Source organism: Eurypyga helias, unplaced genomic scaffold (genome assembly GCF_000690775.1).
Source record: "Eurypyga helias isolate BGI_N326 unplaced genomic scaffold, ASM69077v1 scaffold4160, whole genome shotgun sequence".
In the NCBI taxonomy this organism is placed as follows: Eukaryota; Metazoa; Chordata; class Aves; order Eurypygiformes; family Eurypygidae; genus Eurypyga; species Eurypyga helias.
The window spans coordinates 77,955-100,412 of record NW_010226116.1 but is presented as its reverse complement, the minus strand read 5'-3'; the positions used below and the strand labels follow the sequence as shown (position 1 = coordinate 100,412).

Sequence of the window (22,458 nt, the reverse complement as noted above, 5' to 3'; positions counted from 1 at the left end):
GGGCACACAAGGCAAGCTGTCTAGCAGCTGTTGAAGCTCCGGGGACATGAACTGTTGCTGTCAGTGCTGAATTATGCTTGAGCATGTCCCTTAAAATGAGTAACAAGTCTCTAATACAACATCTTGTTCTGTAGGCTTCAGCCATGTAGAAAAAGACGGATGGCCTTAGCAGAAAGTACAATTACAAACTTTAGTAGCCTGCTAGCGTGACACTTACTTTTTGTTAGAGCAGGCTTATATTGGTTTAACTTTCAGTGACTTATGTACTGAAGGGTCTCTTATGAGTTCATAGCTTAGTAACTGTATGTTTAGTTCATTTTACATTTAAAGAACTTATTTGTTGTGAATTTCCTACTGTAGTATATCCTTGGGCCCCTCACTAAAATGTGAGATCACACGAAGTCTGAGGTTTTGGTGTCAGACACCACATGTGACTTTTAAAATACCGAAATAGCCAAAATGTCCAATCCTGCAGTTTTTAAATCAGCCAAAGACTGGCTCAAGGCCACAGCAGTCCATCACATACAAGGACTCCTCAAGAGTTTAGGCAATTGTTCTCACTGCTTGACAGTGGTTATCCTGATTCCTGCCCCCCCCCCCCCCCCCTTTGGCCTTGTGACTCATCTGCACACTCAAACTGTCCTGCTTTGTCTAACAGGAATAAAGTGATAACAGTCCCTCCTCAGCTGCAGGCTTCCTGGTATCTGCAAAAGATGCTTTGAACAGCATTGTTTATTTCTCTTCCAAGGGCACGTTGCTGTATCAGCAGAAGGTACTCTGTTATGAGAGCTGGAGTGCAAACCCAAACAGGTTAAGATAACTAAATAAAAATGGAGTATGAGTCAGGCTCTGAAAGTAAGGAAGGTGATTGTTTGCTGGGGAATGTATGCAGCCAGCTAGGGTATGTAGGGTACATGATGTGTGTGATGGGTTCATTTTTATATTGAACAGAAATAGTTTTTGAATCAGCCTTGATAACTATGGTTTGAACTACAGGTAGGCTGCCTTTGGCCAACCTCTAAAGATGAGATGGCTTTAGTGAGCTGCTAGTCTTATCAGCTAGGGAGTTCAAATGTTCAGGTTTTGTGTTTAAGGCTTCCCATGGAAATCAAAATCCACCTCCTACACACCTACCCTTTATTCTGGGAGCAGGGCTCTGATGCACTGACCTGAGCTCCAAAGCTGGCTTTCAAAGTATCTGTTGTCCTGCCCTCACACAAACCTTCCCCTCAGTTGTGCTAGTGTAACTGTTAATTGGATAGAGCTGTTAACAGAAACTGGGTTAAATGATCCAGGTTAAAAATAAACTTCCCTTCCTGGGGTGTGTGTGGTAGAAATAAGAGTTCTATTTAATCCAGACCATCACAGTGATCTGGTAGACAGTGTGACCTCCCAAGCAGTTGTGCAGCTCAAGGGCAGTGGAAGAGCCAGAGAAGAGTATGGAGAGAAGACCAGGCAGCAGCCTCTGAAATCAGTTTCATTGTCCTCCACCCCTCAAAAAAAAAAAGGACAATTTAACTGTGACCCTGGTTTCAGAGAGCATAAATTTACCAACAGGAGTTGTGTTTAAAGGGGAGTTGTGGGATAAATATTTGGGAATATGAGTGACTGCCGCACAACAGCATCTCACAACTCCCCGTCCTTGTTTCTACCAGTGGTGCCAAGCTGTTATGCTAGTTTGTGATGAGATGGGAACAAGACAGGAATCTGAACTGCCAAAGGGCAACCATATTTATGGCTATACCAACATAATGACAAGTGTATCTTGCGAATATTCCCCTCTGTTTAAAGCACTTGCCCCAATGCAGCAAATACTGATTTAGCACATGAAATTACACCTCCGGTGCCTGTCAGCTGCTAAATCAGTGTTGTTCATGTGCTATATGGTAAGATCTAAATGCTTGATTTTGCTCAGATGGCTTTTCTGCCATCTCACTTCCAGAGATAACACAGCTTGATGCGAGCTTTGAAAGCAGCACGGTCCTTCCAGTGGTTAAAAGATATTTCAAGATCAATTTTATTCCATTTGTGTGAGGACACAAGCTTTGTGCCATGGTTGAGTTTGAAATTAATGTGTAAGATCCAAAATATCAAGTGTAGAAAAACATTTTTCTTTTCCCTTAGAGAAGACATCTTCCTTCTCACTTTCTTTTTGGGTTGAGTGTGCTGTAGCAGTAAAAGTCCTTCCAGCAATGCATGAGAAGTAGGAAATGTCAGGGTGAAAGAGGGACTGCAGATGTGCACACTGAAGGGAGGGAGGTCATGGAAGGCACAAGCAGGGGCAGAAGGTGTTTTGGCAGCCCAGGCTTTGACAGTGTCATCCTGTGCAGGAGAAAGAGATGGGAACTTGGAAAAAACAAATTTATTGAAATATGTCCAGTGGCAACTGCTTTGATCTTATCTCTCTGTTGTGATGTAGTGAAGGAGTTCCAAGGAAGTGTTCCGTGACTGCAGAGACGATTGAGGTTAGTGATGCACTGCTTCAGAAGAAGCTGAGGGCATTTGTATGACCAGGAATGACCAGGTTCCCATGCTTATGGCTTCCAGGAAATGCTCCTTGTGTGCTGGACGTTCTCAGAGTGTTCCAAGAAAACTCTTTTCTGTCTACAGAAAACCTTCAATTTAAATATTATTCCAGTTAGTAGATGTATTTATGGAAGTCAGAGTAAACGAGCACACTCAGACATACTGTTTTTACAGAAAAAAAAACCTTTCCTTTTTCATTATACACACACATGCGGAAAGATACATGAAGGAGCAAACAGTGCAAAACAGGTGTGTTGTTAAATTCTCTACAATATTTACATTAGTCAAGGTCACCCAGGCAGAGAAAAGCCAGCACAGGGTTTTCTTAGGTACTGGACAGTTAAGTATTCTGGGGGAAAGTATGTACTAAAGGGAAACCACTTGATTCCTTGCTTGTCCCAGTGCTTTAGGTGTATATGTGTGCAATCCATGTTGGTTTTGCATGGAAGTTAAATTTAAGAATTAAAACCAAAAGCAGCCAGCAGCATTAAATGTTGCTTTTAAGTGAAGTGACATTTCCCAGTGAAAAAAGAATAGAGCCATGCTTTGCTGTGAAATATGCCTGGTTTATGGAGGTTAATTACTGCATTAAATAACAAGCTTAAGACTGTTAATTTTCTCTCCCACCACCCCAGCAGGCTCTAAAACTCCACTGGCCCTTTTCCTCGTGAGGAACGCCAGCAGGCACAGCCATTCACACATGTCCAAGCCAGATACCGACAGAGCAGACACAAAGAGTAAGATTCCAGCAGCTGGAATCAGTACCTAAAGAAAGGGATCTTTGATCACTGTTGTAAGAAATAAAAAAAAAAAAGTGGTTTGAGTAGATCTTCAATTCCTAGGCTCTTTGAGGGCATCATCTTGAATCTCCCACAGACCTAATTTTCTAAACAAGATCTCTCTGTAGCATAGCGTCAGGGTGATGTGAGTTACGGTCCTTAGGAGTGTCAGAGTGCGGATGCACAGCTCTTACCCAGGCGGGACTTTCAGGGGTAAGCTTGAGGTCAGCATTCAGAAGTTTAAATCACAGCTTTTCTGGCATTAGGGGGAGAAATGGGGCTTGGACTTTTAATCTTATGAAGAACAGCTCTGCCTCTTTCTTAAATTAATGCTGAGCAACATAATCTGCTTATTGAAATGAGGATTGTTTTGTTTCTGTTCTTAAATCCTACCCAAAGAACCATTTGCAGTTTGTCCTTTTGGACACAGCAAAGCTTTGGGGTTATCCTGTGCTCAGGGTTACGCTTGCTCAGCAGGCACGGTGACACCCAGACTGGCTTTCCGTGTCCCATACCAGCATTGACGCACAGGGTGGTTCTCCTGACCCTTTGTGCAGCCGGCTGCTGCACAGAGCTGGGGTCATCAAGGAGTGGTCACTCAATCATCCACAGAGTAGCACAGGGACAACTTCCTAAAAGTGTGACAGGGGTATTTTTAGGGACCTAGAGGCTGAACCCATACATCAGGTCTGCAGTCAGCAAGGTCAGGAGGAACAGAGCCTTGCTGTCTGAGCAGCTCTGTACCTGCATGTGCAGCACAGGAACTTTTCATCCTTCTTACTTACATGACTTTTAATATGTGATTTGTACTGCCTTCTTGCCCTGGCACTTCCTAGGCTTGAGCCTGGGTAGTCTGCACTAATACCACAAAACTGGTGAAGATTTATGTTGGCCCCTTCCATCTGGTGTAGAGCCTGTTGTGTTACTAAGAGGAGGGGGTTTCATGGTGGTTGCAAGAGCAGGCCCTGCTTCCTCCTGTCAATGACATCTACCACGAAAACTGAGTGGCATGGCATTTAGTATAAGTGTGCATAAACAAAGGTGAGTTTAGGCAGAGAGGCTTTCATTTCACTCTTCAAAGCTTCAGCTTTCCAGCAGGGCAGTGAGTTGCAAAGCTTGTGGGGAGTTACAGCGGATGTGTCCCATCCAGAGAACTGGGGAATAGGACAAGTGAGCTGGCTTGGAGCAATGAAATCATTGATTAATGCTATATGTTTAGTATTCAAGAGGATTGTTGGGTCCTGTCTCTTGGCTTCAGCTAGATAAAGGCATCGACGCTTAATTAATTTGGGTTTTGCTTTTAAACTCCTAGTTCTGCTGTGTGCCATTTGCTCACAATAGCCCTTTGTCAGGCAGGTGAGAAGGAACACTCAGCTGCACCTCAGCCAGAAAAACTCTGAATTTACTCTTCTCTTACCACCATCGTCCCTTCCAGCTTAGCTTCACCAGCATCTGAAAAATTACTTTTCCTCTCTCTGAATGCATAATTGGTTATTTATACACAAACCGTATTTACTTGGTATACCTGACCTAGAAAAAAAAATTAGTCAAGAACTATCCTACCAGATGTGAGTGTCAGTCAACATATGATCTCCATATAATTTATAAGGTATTAAATTACAAAATAATGAATCTTTTCAGTTAGCATTTTGGCACATGATGATAGTATTACATTTTATGTGAGAATATCGACCGCAGCTCTTGCCCCATAAAACTGCAAACAGAAATTTGTAAGCATTGGCACTAGTTTCGCTTAGAAAAAGACACCCATTATGCTCGGATTACAGTTAAGCTATGCATGTACAGCCTGGAGGTTGTCCAGTCACACGCAGTTCTTTTTTCCCCCCCTCTCTTTTAACATTTCCTTGAGAAGGCTAGACAGTGGTTTCTGGGTTAATTTTTTTTTTTTCCCCTTGGATTTTAAGTAGAGAAAGGTCTGCCGAGCACAGAGCAGAAGGTCTTCCAGGATTCTTGCAAACAAGATACTCCTGCTGTCAGCTCTGAGGTGCTGGGCCAAATTCTGCTCTCACTCACTCCAGAGCGACTGAGCAGCCACTGTGCATGAGAACAGCCCTGTTCCACAAAGCTCCCAAACCCCACATAATTTGGGAATCTCATCCTTCTGCTTCTTGCTTGAAGCTGTTTAAAATCAGGTTTGCAAGCTGAGAGTTAAAATGCTGCCCACCAACAGCAAGCTGACATGTAAACAAGTTTCTCATCTCTCTTTTTAAAACTGAAGCAAGGGGTTTGCCTGGGAGAAGAGCGCTTACACAGGTACCACGTACTTTTCTTACCAATAGGGTTTGAAATGCTCCCTCAGCTTTTTAGTGAATCCTTCCCACTCTCGTTCCTTCTCTCCCATCCCTAGAAGTGGAGCTCTCATCTCATTAAATACAATTTTTAACAACCAGCTAACAGCAGAGCAGTGGAATGGGGATGCCCCACCTCTCTCGCACAACCTGGGAAGTGTCAACCTCCTCTTCACCTGACAGCGCTGTGGTGTGAAGGATGGCTTGCTGTGTACAGAAAACCCTGCCTGTAGTGAAGCCTGTAAAATGCCTCTTGGCTCGCTTTGCATTCTGGAGTTATGGGAAGAGCTTCCCTGAAATACACGTTTAGTGGCAAGTGTTGAAACAGGCTCATCAACCAAAGGAAATGGGCATTTTGAAAAGGCCGCTGAACAGTTTGGTTCAGGCTTGTGCGGGAAGGAAGGGGGCATGGGACTGGATTTCACTCTGCACATGGTTAAATGGCAAATACTGGCGCTTCTTGAATCACAGCTCTCTGCTTCTGTTTGAGGTAAACTTTTCAGGGCTGCTGACAAAGCCACTATGGTAGACTATGCCCTTGTCCTGTCACAACTATCACATTCCACCAACTAGTTTGAATGATCTGTCCTTGTTTACGTGTTTTGTTTCTGGCCCAAGGTGGGGTGGTCTGAAGGTTTAATATACAACAAAAATCTCCCACGCCAGTCTTGTGTGCAAGATTCCAGTAAATGTATCTCAGCTCTAAGTTACAGCTACAATAGTTTGGCTGCTCCTACTCCCTGCATATGAGTTCATCGTATCCCTTTCTGCAGGTAGACCCAGAAGCACTGGATACACACTAGGCTAATAGGGCTAAAATAGAATGAACTCTGGGGTCTGTCTTAGCCTTGGTAAGCAACTGATTTTTTTATTCAAAGTGAATGTAGTGCTAAATAAATATTCCCTTCAAAACATTAACATCTTTGCAGCTGAATTCACACTTCAAAAACCTCTGATTGCTTTAAGTAGTAGTCACATTTGATGCGTCACTCTCAGTATCTCATTAGGCTTGATCTGAGAGACTTAAGATAAATAGTGGAGAACATCTGTTCAATTAATATTTTGTCTTCTTCTGGTAACATAAATCCTAGAAGCAGCTTTATGCTGTACTGTGGAAAATGTAGGTTACTGATCTAACAAGTAGTAACTTAATCCTTTTTTATGTTAAGTTGGTCTTCTCATTTGTGTCTTACACTTAACAATGAAGCAGCCTGTTAAGGTCAGTATAGCTTCAAATATGAAGCAATGGCTGGAGAAATGAACTATCTAGTAAAATGCAGCAGCATAAAGATAGTTAACTTTCCATATATTTATATAGTCTCTAGCTAGAAACGAAAGTTCAGGATATGTAATAAATTAATTGGAAAAAACGCAAGAAAACACTGCTGTAACTGACTAAGAAAAGAGTGTGGCTAACTTTTTACTTACTCTTCTTTTGGAGTTACTTTGAGATCCTCTAGCTTAATTGACTGTAGAGCAAAAACAAGAAAGTAATCGCTTACAAGATCTTCTGTTAACTGGATGCTCTGACACCAACTGTCTGCATCCAAACAAGCTCTTTAAGGTCAGCACTCTGTGGTTCTTCAGCCCTTTGGCTGCACACACTTTCCATACAAGAGATTTGGCCTTGCAAGAACTCTGGGGTTGCAAGCCCTTTTTTTCTCTCCTGACTTTATAGACTAGCCCTTACCAGAAGCAGTTAAATACAATCTCCCGGAACATAAAAGCCCTGGTGCAACAGAGCAGTAATGTGCTCTTTACTTCTCCCTAGAGGTGGCATTTAAAATAAATTAGAAGACAGCTTAATCTGACAAAAGTGAAACTTCTTTCTCCAAACTGCATTGTTAATTATTCTTTCCTCTTATTGTATCTTCTATCACCAAGCAGCTGTTTTGTCTACTTTCCAAACAATTATTTACATTTCTAACCTCTCTGTACAATAAATTCAACATGCCTGTATCTAGTAAAACCAGGATGTATACTCTTGCAGTGAAATAAGGAAAAGCCAAAAGCTTTTATTATGCCTTTTTAAGCAAACATACATATTGTGTGAAGTTATTGAGTTAACATATGATGATGCATCTCCAGAAGGCATGAAATATTGGCAGATATCTCTAAGAAAATTAAATCTTCTATTTCCCAACTGGTCCCATGTCAACTGCTGGGAGGGGAAAAATGCCAAATGTTGGCATCTTCTGATTAAAGTTGTTCTGTTCCCTCCCCAATTGGTGCATATTTTGTCATCCATCCATAATCTCCAAAGGGAGATCCACCTGAATTTTTGTATTTCATGTTTGCCTGTTTGCGTCTGATGGGACCATCCCAGTATAAAGATTTTGTCTACCTGTGTACTTATCCTCCAGCAACTCTTCTTCATTAACACAGTGTGTGAAGCCACATATTTTGAAACAAGTATTTCACACGTGTTGTTAATCAAAAGTTAACAGAGGGTAACTCCATGTGTAAACATCTCGCTAGAAATGAGATTCAGATGTTGGGTCTCCTCCATTCGTAATGGCCTGGTCACTTATTTCATCCTGTGCTGCTGGTAGCGCAGTCTTTGTTAGAGGCGTCTCAGTCTTGAAAAGAGAATCCATTTTTATCTGAGTTTTTATGTTGAAAGACTTCTGGAAGGATTCTGATGTAAAGTAATAGATGAAGGGGTCAAAGCAGCAGTTCATTGTTGCAATGCATAGCGTGATTGGGTACAATGTCCTCGCAAACCTCTCCAAGGAGCAATTTGCTATCGCTTGGGACCGCACAAGAGCATACAAGAAGAGTATGGAATTGTAAGGCACAAAGCACACAACAAAAATGGCCACGTGCACAATGATCATTTTCAATACTTTCTCTTTGTTTGTCCCGATCTGAGACAAGGTGGCAGGTTTCCGGAGAGTCCTGAGAACTAAAGAAGAGCATGTAAGGTTGAGTAGCAAAGGAATTATGAATCCTACCACTTCAATAAATATAGTGATCTTAGACAGATAAGTTTTCCAGATACGTTTGGAAAAACCTTCAAAACAGGTTGTGCTGGTGTTGGAAATGTTGGTTGTAGAGAACAATGAAGCTGAAATTCCACCGCTGAGGACTAGTATCCAAACACCAGCACAGACTATGGCAGAATTTCTCCTGGTCCTAATGGTGCGAGATCGGAATGGATAGACGATAGCAAGGAAACGGTCAACACTAATGCAGGTGAGGAACAGCATGCTCCCGTAGATGTTGGTGAGGAATGCTGTACCAGAAATCTTGCACAGGCTATCTCCAAAAGGCCAATGCCTGTTGAAATTATAAAAAATTTTAAAAGGCAAAGTGAACACAAACAGCAAATCTGAAACAGCCAGGTTTGTCATGAAAATGGCTGTTTCGCTTCGCATTTTCATCCGAAAGCAGAAAACAAAGAGAGAAGCACAGTTAGTAATCAAACCGAGGATGAAGACCACACTGTACACAGCTCCATACAAGTTGTACTTAAAGGAATCATCTGTCAAACAGGTATGATTGTTGCTGTGGTTTCCCATGCCAAGTCTGTGATGTGCTTCCAAAGAGCCTCAAAGTCTACTTCAGTGACATCCATAAAATAAGGTAGTGATCTCTTCTCTTCCTGAAGAAACACATCCCAGGGGAAGTTGCTTGACACTTTGCTACCCCGTCTCCGTCATGAATCCTTTCATCCTAAACGAGAAAGAAATAGAAGCCATCAGCCTGCAACCTGCTATCACCTAACGCAGCCATGCAAGAGAACACCTACTCCTTCCTCTCCAAATAAATGGATATGCAAACCAGAACAGTAATTAGTTTACAAGGTAGCCTATATAAATTCCACTATTATTGGAATTTTTCAAAGTTGAACACAGCAGTTACTGTACTCAGCCTTGTCTTTCCTTCCCCCGTCGCTCCCTCGTCCTCCTATTGGAAGGAGAGTGATCGCTAATTCCAACTTTCCGCTTGGAAATGTTTTTCTTTACAATTTGAGGCAGAACTGGTGCAGTGTGTTTGGAAAAAAATCATGGACCCACGACATTGCCCAGGTATAGAATCAGTCTGAAATGTTCACCTAAACTTGTGACAAGAGGAGAAAGCAATTGAAAGTATGTGTTTGCTTTTCACTGGGCAGAATTGAAAGTTCTATGGGTTTTCAACCTTTTTTGATGCAAAAGTATTAAAACCCCCCAAAACTTACATTGACAAGTACTGCTTTGCCTTCTTTCTACTTGAAAACAGGAGCATCCTTACACATGATTTTTTTCAAAGTGAAAAACTGAAATGTTGAACTTCAGAATTTTTGTTTTTCAAAAATAATTTCCAAATGCTTGGCACTTTTGGAAATTGTTGCTTTTTATTTTTCCTTAAATACCACTTTTGCAGAAATTTTTACTTTCAAAAGGACTGTTCTTTGAAATGTAAAATGCATTGCAAAAAGGAGTGTACTGACAACCTTGTTTCACTTCTTTATCAAGGTTCAGAACCCGAAATTTGGGAAATTTCAAACTACACTCTTGTAAGACTTTGTCCCAATCCAGCAAGCTTTAGGGAAGTGTAGAGTTGAAGGAACCTTACTGTTTGTTGAAAATAAGTGCCTCCTGAACTGCCTTGATGTTCTCTTACCACTATTCTGTGCATTGTTTTTAAGGATTGTGGGAATAAGCAGTTGGAATGTCTCTCTCACTGGAGTGAGAAGGGTTTGCATGTTGGAACGTGGGCAGGGCAGTCGGTACATCTTGGAAATGTGGAGCAAAGTTGGATAACTAAGGGAAAGACCTTTGCATTGTAAAATGCAGCACACCAAATATGAAACAAGGATTGTAATCTAAGAAACATCTTGGTAGCTACAACTGTGGAGTAATCAAGAGATTAAACCCTTGTGAAGAGTAGGACCCTTTCCAGAAAGTGATCCTCTCGCAGCGTCATTTCAACAGTAAACATGTAACTGAGCAAGCTTGTGTTAGTTTGAAATGGCAACATGTAAACAAACTGGGGAAGAAAGCATGGAATCAAGACAATTTGAGATGCAAACTGATCAAAATCAAATGCTTTCCATATGTTTTCCTACTGGAAAAGCTCATGTTGACAATTGTTCATGCACGCAGGCTGTGAGTCAGCTGGTAAAATGTCAAGTGTTGAGAAAGATCTAACAGCCATGGCTTTTCCAGATGGAAGGTGCAAATTCCGCCCACACCTGGGAATGCCTGGACAGCTGCAGGCTTTACAAAAACCAGCACTGTGAGCTGGAGAGCAGGCAGCACGTTGCCTTTGCACCTTCTCGATCACCTGGGTGTAAAGCAAACTAGCAGGAAGTGAGAATCCCCAGATCTCACTTCTCAGGAAGATGACTTTCAAACGCCTTACACCTTTTGACATCCCAAACGATGACCTGGAACTATCAGGTCTCTCCAGGCGGGAGGGTTCGTGCTCTCTGCAGCCAGGGCAGTGCCAGAAGGGGTGCTCGGTGCTGGTTTGTTCTTCTGGCTGTTTGCTGTGTCTGCCTGCACCTACCGCAATTCCCTGCACTTTTCATGGGCGGTGCTGGTACGTGCTCTTCACCAAATTTAATAAATTCTTCCTTCATTTTAGTTGCCTTTTGAGGGATGCACTTGCAACGATATGCTGTATCACCAAATGTTCAAACCAGAATTAGACATGCCCTTATCTGATTGTTGCTGATTGTGTGGCAGTGACAGAGGAGACCAAGCTCGGGGCTTTCTCCCCAGCACATGGAAGAAAACACTCCATTACACAAACTGTACAGGGCTTTGGGGATGGATGGACTGGGAAGGGAACGGGCTGTGTAGGGGAGCAAAATGTTCCTTTCACCCCTTTGCTTTTTACACTGAACTCAGTGGTTTTCTTACTAAATTAATGACTTTGTTGTGAAACAACCCAAAGAAGATGCCAAGCATTTAGACTTATGAGAGAAGGATAGTAGTAAAATCTCAAGGGTGCACTTTCACTGAATACATGATATCTAAAGAAGCAAAGGTCTCACCTACAAGTTGAAGTGCATTTAAGCAAGACCCTAGCTGGGTTCAAAAGCGCACCTGAGCTCTAAGAGGAATAGCTGTGCTTCTTAGCTTAACCCTCAGCCTAATGCATAGCTTTCTTGGCCTGTAACTCCCTTTCAGGAAAGAAAGCGACTGCATGTTATCTCCATCAGGAGCAATTTTTGTTTGTACTGAAATGGAAACTCTGTAAGCAAACTCTTTTCTGTGTATAAAAAACAGGTGTGCCAGATTCTCCTGGCCCAGGTTTCATGTCTGGGTCCTAACTGGGGAGGTTTGAGAGGGATTGGGTGTCCAAAACCTGGGAGGTCGATGGAAACCCTGCTTTCCAACCTGTGCACGCAGTGCAGGATTATGGCTGTTCCTCAACACGCAGCCTGAGGCAGCAGGTTTGAAAGGCAGCTTTGAAATGCGTTACCTTCGCTACTGATGTACGTGGGGGTTGCCAGCAGCCTGACCCAGATACTTGTTACACAGGAGAAAAGATCCATCACTTGGTTCTTTTTTTCCCTGCTCTGCATCAGCCAGCCGCAAGGTCAAACACTAGTTTTTCTGGTCTATGGGATTTGCCTGCCAGCAATTGTTTAGCTAAGTTACAGTCTTTAAAATCTAGGCCTGTGCTGGTTACCTGTCTAACACTGAAGTGTTTCAACAAACTGACAAGATGCTTTGAAACTCAGCCACCCACTTTAAATTCTGCAGCACTAGTCTACAGATTTAGATTTCTGAATGTAAAATTCACTTTCCACTAAGGATTAATGCAGTAGGATGCTCACCATGTACATCATGTTCACCACTGCTATTGCCTTGTTGGGGGGAAAAAAGCTAGCAATACATTTTAAAATGCTGAGTCAAGTGAATATAAAGAAAACCACTTCATCGTTCTGTATGTCAGGCAGGCTAAAACTTTAAATCCTCTATCTAAAATGGGAGGCAGTACATGAGGGGAGGAAAGTACCTACCTGTTGTCAGACGTGATACCAAACCAGAACATAATACAGCCTGTTTAATGTGGTAATACTGAGAATATTTTCTCATAGCAGGGATGGTACAAACTGACTTACAGCAGCTGTCACTCACATAACCCTGCTATTCTCAGAGTTAATAAATGGTGTTCAGCAGAGTAGCTGACAGGGTTTGGTCCCGTTTTCCTTTTATTGTAGAGAGATCCCCTGTCTTCCATGTACTAAAAATAAAGAAAAACCTCTACGTCTTACTTCCTATGGTGCACTTGTATCCTGTTCACGATTCTTATATTTCCTCCTCCTGGTACCCCAAAAAATCTTCACAACAGCCAGCTTGCGGTTTAATTCAGACCGACTGTTTGTTAGTACTGAAAATGTCTGCAGGTAAAAAGCATGCTTTAAATTCAGATTCTGTAATACCCTTAATTTCTGCTTCATACGTGTCCCATTCACCACAAGTCCATCAAACTGAGATCAGAATAAACAGTGTGAAGTTTGGGACTGACCTTTTTACATCCTGACATTTTCTCATATGATATGTAAGATGAATGTAACTTTACCAGTTTGAATAGGTAGGGCATCCTCTGTGTGTTCATGTAATCAACTAAAGCCTTTTCTTGTGGAGTCTGATACAGACCAAATGTGAAAACCTTCCAAACCTGAAGGATCTCTTTCTAGATTATCACTATGTGTACTCAGGTTATCTCCAAATCTTGTGAGGCAAAGGTTTTGTATGTACACAAGCCAAAAACCAATGGATCAAAAGGTGGGGATCCTGAGGTTTGAGGCTTTTTTTATTTTTACCAGGGGATGTGTGTCTCTGGGTTTTGTCCAGAAACGTCTCTAAGTTATGGCAGCCCTTGTGTTTTGATATGGTCTCAGACCCTGACCCTGGAAATAAATACGTATTTTTCCTAGGGCACAGCATACACTTTATGTCTTCTCTTGACAAGAACTACATTTATTACCGGGTTTTCACTTCACTGTTACTCACACAGTTGGCACAATGACTGTATGATGTGTAACTTGCTCCTACCACTGAGCCCAGGGTTACAGCTTTACAACCACTAACTATCATTTCTTCAACTTCTTGGTTTGAATTTCCCTCCTTCATTCCACTTTAATTATGCAGAAGGCTCAAAAAAGGTTTTCTTGGTTTGGGGGGCAAGGGGGTGAGCTGTTTGTGGGTTTTTTTAAGATTTTTGCATAGATGTTAATTCCTCACAGGACTATAGGGCTTGGATTCTTCCAGACTAAGTGCTATAGGTAAGGTGAGATGTGCTGCAACTCTTAATAGATGAACAAGATAAATAAGAAACTGTTTCTACCTGAAAAAGTAAACACTTCCGACAATTCTGTGGCAGTGATAATGAGGAACTGTAACACCACCAAACTCTCATTTCTAAAGGTTTACAAATGTTCACTTGAAAACCACAAAACAGGAATTCCAAGAAAGCAAAGCAGTGACGGAAAACACGACGATACCGTCTCACCGCTGAGTTCCCCGCTGCTCTGCCACTCTTGCAATACCTCAGGGCCTGCAACGGGATCTCCACTTACTAATACTTTCTCTTTTCAATGAAAGTTTCCCTAGTTAAGTTTTGGTTGCAAAGAACTTGGAGAGCATGAACTGAAAGCAGTTACAAGAACAAACCTCCAGTCTGGGAGAATCTGGTTGCTGGTTTTTACCTTTCTGAGGCCGACAGGGCCATGCCAGTCCCATTTTCCCAGTGCCAGCTTATGGAAGGCTGTACCTGGGATGGCAGGATCCAGCTGCTGCTGCCGCAGGGCAATGGCTTGGGATACCAAGTTTGAGGATAGCTTTTAAAGTTTCTGTAAACTCTCCATCCTCCCCAGAGCTTCTTGCAGTTTCACAGTACCCTTTGCCTGCATTTCTTCCCTGATGTTGTAGAAGCAGGAGAAAGGGTGGGATTAGACAGTGGGAAACAAGGCAGCTGCCTGTAAACAAAGCACTATTGACTATATGAAGTGATGGAAAGTAGAAATGCTTTAATCTCTTTCATTTACTAATCCTAAGTGATGTATCTGAGAACAGTAGGAAAGAAGTAGACAGAAGTGTGACTTTGAAGTCCAGCAAAGGTTTCTCTAGCTTCAAAGAGCCATTCTTCCCTGCGTTTTATCAGTGAATGCCTAGCCGGTACGCTGGGCAAAAGGGGGACGTTTTCTGTGATTAGCATAAAAGACGGGCAGGAAGGCTCTTATTCATGGCTTTGACACTTATTGTGCAAGGATCTGCAATGCCATCAGTACCTTCATCCCCCGGGATCTGCTGCGAGTGTAATAACGTCTCCCACACCTGATGGGAAGGTGAAATCCTGAGTTACTCATCATCCTTTCAGACAAACAAGTCTGTCTGCTTTTCACATCCCTGGTAGAAGGAAAAGAAAACACGGGAGCCCGTGGGGCGTTTCCCTTTGCTCAGCCACCAAGAGTGACTCTGGGGTCCCTTTGGGATGAGGTGGGAGCGTGCCGGCCGCTCCTTTCCTCCCTGCCTGGGATGGCTTTGGCTCTCCAGGAACCACCACAGAGATGCTCCAAGGTCAACAGACACTTTCTGCTGCTCGGAAGCCAGTGACCGGATTGCAGCAGGACCCCAGCTTAATTCCTCTCCAGGACAGAATGGGGAACTGGAAACCTGAGCCTATCGGACCTAATCCTAAAGGCGCTCTCCTTTTTTTTTTTTTTTTTTTTTAATTGGTCAGCGCTGCCGTTGTCTCCTAACTGTCCTTTGAGACTTACAAAGCATTTCCTGCTCGTGGTGACTTCTCTGAGCTGTATCTGTTTTGTATTGAGCTAATTAAAATGTTTCCTTCTGAAGAGAATAGTGAACTGACTTACCCCATGTTCAGATACTGATCCTCAGGGCATGACTCTCTTTTTGTTTTCACTGAGAATGTCTCTCTCCATTTACATCACCCCTTTAACCCTTGATGTGCTTCAGCGTTCCCTATCCATTACTGCTTTCAGAGGGTCTGGTCCACAGTCCAGAAATGACAGAATCCACCTCAAACTTCCCAACAAAGTTTGCGTTATTTTACTCCTGTAAGAGGGACTTTTTAGTTTGCAAAGGAACTTCAATCTGATGATGCAGAACTGTAAGAATGATACTTTTTTAAGCCCCGGATCTCTCACTAAGAGGACATTGCCTTAGAGTTCCTAACAGGAGAAGAAAAAAATGATGAAAAGCAGAGTTATGCTGTTTGACCTGATACCTGAAGATTTACAGGTTGTTTTCACTCAGAAGTTAGTGATGGAGGTGGCTGTGTCTTTGATGCAGCCCTGTTTATTTACAAAGCGTGGTTAAGAAAAAATAAAAATAAGAGAGTCCTGTTTCCCTGAGCCACTGGGGTATCCAACAGCAGGACTTAGTTTATTTGCTTACAGTTCCAAATTGCTTTCCAGTCAGCATCCTGCCCAAAAAGCTTCCTTTCTTTGCCTTCTCTGACACAATTTCCAGTGGTTCCATGGTGATTGCTTGACTTTTTGGCTCCTTGTTGCCTTTAGTCAGTTCCTCGTGAGGTGCCTGCAGCCGCATGAAGCCCTCCTTTCACCGGAGCCTCCTGTGACCGCTCTCACCCGGGGCTGTGGCTCCAGGCTGGTTTCTCTACAGTCCCTTTGCTGAAGGACAGCTGAACTTTCACCTCTGTTTATCCAAAAATTATAGGCTTTCCCCCCTCCCCCTTGCGTACATCAGCACCAACAAGCTTCTACCCAGCCGCCAGCACCTCAAACACCTATTTCAGCTTTTACAAGCTGAACTGGGTGCAAGGAGGGGCGGCTGGTTTTCTTGCAGGTGCTGAGCACGGTCCTTCAGCAGGGCAGGAGGCAATCTGTGCTCTGCTCCGGTGCTCAGGACCTTGAAGGATCTGTGCCCTGCAGTTATTTACTGGAAGGATTTGATAAATTAGGGCTTTGTTTCTCTCAAATGCCTTGATTCTGTGGGGAAGATTTGAGGACTCTCTTCTGACAGCAGTATGGACTTGGTTTCATTTGCTCCAGTGGTCTAGCCTCGTGAGCACCGAGATGCGTGGTTCCCTCCTGGAGCTGCTGGGCTCCCTGCTCTCCTCAGTCCATGTTCCTCAGCAAGAATTTTTTGCTGATTTGGAGCCATGACTGGGGTTTTCATGTCACAGAATTATAGAATCATAGAATCATGGAATGGTTAGGGTTGGAAAGGACCTTAAAGATCATCTAGTTCCAACCCCCCTGCCATGGGCAGGGACACCTTCCACTAGACCAGGTTGCTCAAAGCCACATCCAGCCTGGCCTTGAAGACATCCAGGGATGGGGCATCCACAACATCTCTGGGCAACCTGTTCCTGTGCCTCACCACCCTCTCTGTGACAAATTTCTTCCTGATATCTAATCTAAACCTCCCTGATTTCAATTTGTACCCATTACCCCTTGTCCTATCACTACAGGCTCTTGTAAAAAGTCCTCTCCCAGCACCCTTGTAGGCCCCCTTCAGATACTGGAAAGCTGCAATGAGGTCTCCTCGGAGCCTCCTCTTCTCCAGGCTGAACAAGCCCAATTCTTGCAGCCTTTCGTCATAGGAGAGGTGCTCCAGCCCTCTGATCATCTTTGTGGCCCTTTGTCATCTCCCTCACCACCCCTCTGGGGAAAAACATTAAGGTCTTGAAAAGTATTCAGTGTAATTAAAGGATGCATGAGGAAGCATAGCACACAACTACACTATTTTTCAGTAAGAACTGTAAAGGTAAATTTACACTAATGTGTTAAAAGAAATAAGTGACTTCATAATGCAAAAATATCTCAGCCAACAAGTGATGTTTCTGTAGTGAAGTTTCTTAGAAATCAGATTCCTAATAATGAGATAAGAGGAATGACATTTTGGCATTCTATAAGTGATGCTGCTTTTACTGCTAAATATGGAAATTCCCATTTATCATGTAAAAGCAAATGTGTGTTGGGGTGGAAGACAGTGCATTATTTGCAGGTTCAAGGAAATAAAATGGAAATATTAATAGATGAAAGTAAGAGCTTCCATTGTGGCTGTTTATTTACAGGCATAATAGGTATGTTAGGAAATCATGTTACTTACAGAGAAAGCAATCTACTCTGTTGCTAGCGTGCACTTTTGTCTCAGCGCTTAGGGGCTGACGAGCGTCCCTCAGTTTCACTGGCCAAGAAAAAGAGACTTTCCTTTTTCTACCAAACCAAACCATTACAAATAACTCAGAAAACTTTCCTTGCAGCTGGGGTCAGCTAAGGCTAGTTTGGCTCTGAAGCAGTGTGGATCTTTACCCCCTTTTATGGGACTGAACTGAGAAGATGGTGCATCAGAGGAAGCCTTGCAGAGCCACTGCCTGTTCTCCTGAATAAAGAGCTCCTCTTTTCAAGGAGAGAATTTGCCTTTTGTGAAAGGTGGTGGCTCCCCTGCCCTGAGACTAAATCAGATCCTTATTTACAGAGGAGGAGCAATGTGTGAAGGAGCAGAGTGAGTCTCTGCACGCACACTTGACCTGGAAAGACCTACTGAGGCTGGATGTGTGCTCTGGGAGCCATCCTCGCCTACCCCAGCCCATGGACAGGATGGCTTACTGGTGTCTCATCTGTGATGCTGGAGCACAGTGTGAGCTATCATGCTGGGACCACCACGTCACCCGCGTACACCTGGCCAGCAACACTTGGACATCAGTAAATAGTGCCCCAACACTCAAATATGCTCTAGACAGTTAGCTGCAGCCTGCGCAGATGTATCCCAAACACTGACATAAATATGTATGTCTGCAAGCGGCAGCGCTGGAAGTGCCAAGGCAGTACCACGGCAACCGAGTCTCAAATGGTTTTGCCATGCACTGCTCCTTCCAGAGAGCAACCTTCTCTCCCCCTCTGTCCCAGAAGTAACATACCCTCCTCCAGTGCACCCTTTCCCCAGGATCTGGCCTGAGGTTTAGGTAAAATCGCCTTAATTCCTGCTCTTGTGCTCCAGCCATGAGGTCACAGGCTGGAGGGCAACCATCTTATGGCTGGGAGCGCATCCTCCCTCTGGCGCAAGCCGCAGCGCTCGGGCACAGTGAATGTTTCAGTCTCTGCTTCCCAGGGAGGCGCAGGTTTTCCCATTTTTTGTCTCGTTACAGCCCTCTGAACGAAAGCCAGTGGGTAGTTGTGTTCAGGCGCTAGTCCTGTTTGCTGTGTAGAGCTGAGCTCCTAACTCCAGAATTTGAAAGACACTGATTTTTATCAACTGACCTAACCCCAGCTAAGGAGGAGTCTCAGTCTCAAAGGATTAAAGTGAAATATATGCTCAGCCTCCCCCTCCCTTCCTCTCTCCCATGTTTTTCAGGACTTTCTTTTAAAATTCAGAGGCTTTGAACCCCCTGAAGTAGCAAGGTTAGTTTCCTGCCTGGTTTATTTTGGCTTTCAGAATGCTAGTAAGGGAAAGACGATGGAAAAGTGCTACAAGGGGGGAATATCCTTATCACCGACCCGTGAACTTTGCACTTCCCATCCTCTGGGTTTTACTGTTCTGTTCACGTAGGGAAGCAATTAAAAAAATACATAATTGTCTCCTCTCGAACAAAGATTAAGGAATATCTTTTCAAAACCTCAAACTTTTCTTGCAAATTCTTCTGCATTAGGCTTGTATTTATTAAATCCTATTTCTTCCAAACAGCTGCATCTTTAGATTAAGTATGTTATTCATCATTCATTTTACTTCTGACGTCAGTTTTTCTGCTTAAAGCTGTATTTGAATTTTTCTCATGGAATTTTGCCACTGAGATTAAAAGGAGTAGATTTTAGCCACAAATGAAAGCCAGAGTGATAAAAAAGATTTAACGTTTTGCAGCATAAAAAAACCCCAACAACTTATTTCCTAATTTGTAATATAGTTTGTAGGAACTAGATCTCACATTACATGAAGCTGAAAGCATGTGTCATTGTAAGCTGAAAGTCTACGCTTCAGCCAAATTCACACACAACCCTTTCTTAACGTTTACATTGAAGTGTCTTTGTGATACTAGCCCGAAGCAAGGGCTATTTGTCACAAACCTGAACAAACAACAACGATAGGAAAGTCTTCTAACTTGTCATCTGCAGTGACACAATGAGAATTACGATGTGAATTATGACGATTTCCACTGCAACAGTTTGGAGGACTAGCTCACATAGGAATTGCTTTCCAAAAACTCGGAGGTAATCTTTCTCACTTGGAACAGAAACATTTGCCTCTCCCACCCCAACCATAGCACAGCTCAAGCGAGAGGAATGAGATCTGCCTGCGCAGAAAAAACACTGCTAATCTCCACCGAAATGCACAACTCCAGCCCATCCCCGGCTACTTTTACCCCGCAGATTTGTCTGAGCCTTCAGATTTCAGAAAACACTCAAATCCTTTTCCTCAGAGCTGCCATTAAATCTGGGCGCTTTTCTGCTGAGTCGGAAAGGGAGGAAATAGGAACTTACCGCGGCCGGGGCTGAGCTCATGCCCGGGGCTCGGCGGGTCGCAGCCCGCCGCCGCCCTGACAGCCCGCACTCACCCTCGCTGCGGGTGCCACTCTCTCCCGTTCACCCCTTCATCTTTAACGTGCCAGGCGGCTGGCTGTTGTCCCTTTGCCTTTGTTCGCAGAGGAAACAAAACTGCCGAGCGCCGCGGCCACCATGTCTTGGGGAAACGGGACGCAAGAATGGGCCCAATGTCTGGGCAGGGTCTGTGGGCAGGGGGAACTCTTGGGGGTCTCGCTGGGAAACGCTTTCCATTGGATAGGGATGTATTATTAGTGCCTGAGCCCGCCCCGCGCCTGGGTCACTTTCGCAGGGCTGTATTCCCTTCCAGAGCATTGCCCAGCGCGGGCGGCTCCCGGTGCGGAACGAGCCGCTTAAGGAGAACGCGGCAATGGGCAGCGCGGATTTCCTGAGCGATTAGCCGGCGGAGACGGCCTGCGAGAGCCTGCCCGTGCCTCCACGCCGGCGACGGGAGCGAGCAGGGGGAAAGCCGTTTAAATCTCGGATTTTCCTTTGCACGGCTGTAATTGGTTTTCCTTCCAATTAAAAAACAGAAGTGGGGAGGAGGAGGGGGGAGCTGAGCATCGGGAAAGCATTGGGTAAGGCTAGGAAGCTGCAAAACAAAGCTGGCCATAATAATAAAACGTCTTTCTAAACAGACTTAGAAAGGGGTTGGGGTTTGTTTGTTTGTTTTTTAATTAAATCTTCTCAAAGGAGCTGACTAGAACAGTCGTCCAGCAGTTTGCTCTGAAAGCCCTGGGTTCCTGCTGGAAAACCTTTGGGCTTTCAAATGTTTAGGGACATAAATACTCCGGGGAAGCGGGGCTGCTTTTGCCTGAGAGCTGCTGCTGCCTTTCAGTCAATCTGCCTTCCAGCCAACCCACTAGCTAAAAGCTTTTTATTTTTATCTCTTACCTTTAATATCAGCCCTTCAGCTAGGGAAGAGGATCTTCTGGCAGCAGGAGTAATAGAGCGAGTGACTTATTTGCCTCTGCCTGTTTATGCTGTGGAGCAGCCGGTGCCCTTTGATTTCTTTTGCAGTCCTCTCCAGTTCCATAGGTTTGAAATCCTGAGTCTGCGTTTAAAGCCCAGCCTCCCACCTAACGTCTCTCGCTCGCATTGTGCTTGTCTCTCCTTTTCCTCTGCTCTTCTTGGCTGTTCCCACAGGCAGCCAAGGCCAGTAAACAACTCATTGTGAAGCTGGAACTAATGTTATTCCTTGGGCTGGTGGCTGATGCAGCGGTCTCTGCCTCGCTTCTGCAGCACGCCCAGCTGCCACAGGCTTTTATCCAGTCGATGCAAATAACTTCCTGAATATCTCATGTAACAGCCTAACTCCAGCCTGCAAAACCCCATCCTTTGAGAGCTCACGGTTTAGTAAAACATGTAGAAACACGAGCGTGGATATGGTTTGAAAATGGTGAAGGTGCAGATGTTTCCTGCTTCTAGTGGTCAGAGGTCCATTATCCCTTTTACAGCTGCTAAGGGTGACAGACAAGATGCTAAACCCACCAGTGTCACCAGTAAACTCGACAGAAATCAGCTTTGGCCCTTCGTGGCTTGTGGGCATTCTCAGGCTGGCTGCATGGAAATCCTGATGGCTGGGGGATAATGCAACCTCTTTCCCCACCCCGGGGGCCCATTCTTATGCGATTGTGAGTGCTCTCAGTGGGGACCGATTAAACAACATGTCTGCATCTGAAATCGCTTGGAAAGAAGTGTGGTTTGGATGGTCTGAAACTGGATGTGCTGATACAGATTAGAATGAGCACACTGAAACCCTTTGCAGATTAACATTTTGTGTTTCAGCCTTCAAAAGTACCAGTCACCGGGCAAACCCATTAGAGGAGACTGATTACTCCTTGAAGATTAAATACAGCATAAGTCTTAAAACAAAACGTCTGTGCTTTTTACAGTACTTAGCCAGAATGGCACATGTGCCAACTTTGATGCTGTTGGAATTTAACCAAGCAGCTGTACCTCTCTGGGATGTTTGCTTTCTCTCTAGAGTTATTGGTTTAATTAAACACTCCTAACAGAAGTCTTCAGCTGTTGTGAACTTCAAGGGCTCTCAGGACCTCCTTGTAATGTTTCTTCTAACATAACAGGAGATGGCAGATGGTATTTTTGCCCTTTATGGAGTCCATCCTTCCAAACCATCCTAGTGGTTCCAACTTCATACTCATCCATGATTGCCACTGAATTCAAAAGCATCTCTAGTGAGCGGGTTATTCAGTCACCTCTTATTCTGTTGGGTTTGTTTTTTTTTTTTGTTTGTTTTCTTTTGTGTGGTTTTTTTTTTTTTCCTTTCTTTCTTTTAAAGAAGCATCTTTCTGTGCTGCTTGTAGCCAAAACTAGAACCTGGAAAAGTAGAATCTCTAGGTTGATCCAT

The 22,458-nt window shown here is 43.9% G+C and overlaps 1 protein-coding gene across 2 annotated transcripts; it reads right to left on the bottom strand.

The window, feature by feature from the left end:
* Positions 1-7,924: 7,924 nt before the first annotated feature.
* LPAR4 (lysophosphatidic acid receptor 4) lies at positions 7,925-21,231 on the bottom strand. 2 transcript variants are annotated; one of them, XM_010151579.1, is made up of 2 exons: positions 20,982-21,231; positions 7,925-9,289 (listed from the first exon to the last, which is right to left on the bottom strand). In XM_010151579.1, the coding sequence occupies exon 2, from the start codon at positions 9,133-9,135 to the stop codon at positions 8,089-8,091; it is 1,047 nt and encodes a 348-aa protein (XP_010149881.1). In that variant the 5' UTR covers positions 9,136-9,289; positions 20,982-21,231; the 3' UTR covers positions 7,925-8,088. The 2 variants fall into 2 exon arrangements, with proteins under 2 accessions (XP_010149881.1, XP_010149888.1); XM_010151586.1 differs by lacking the exon at positions 20,982-21,231 and adding an exon at positions 14,195-14,205 and having other exon boundaries at positions 7,925-9,121.
* Between the last annotated feature and the right edge of the window lie 1,227 nt (positions 21,232-22,458).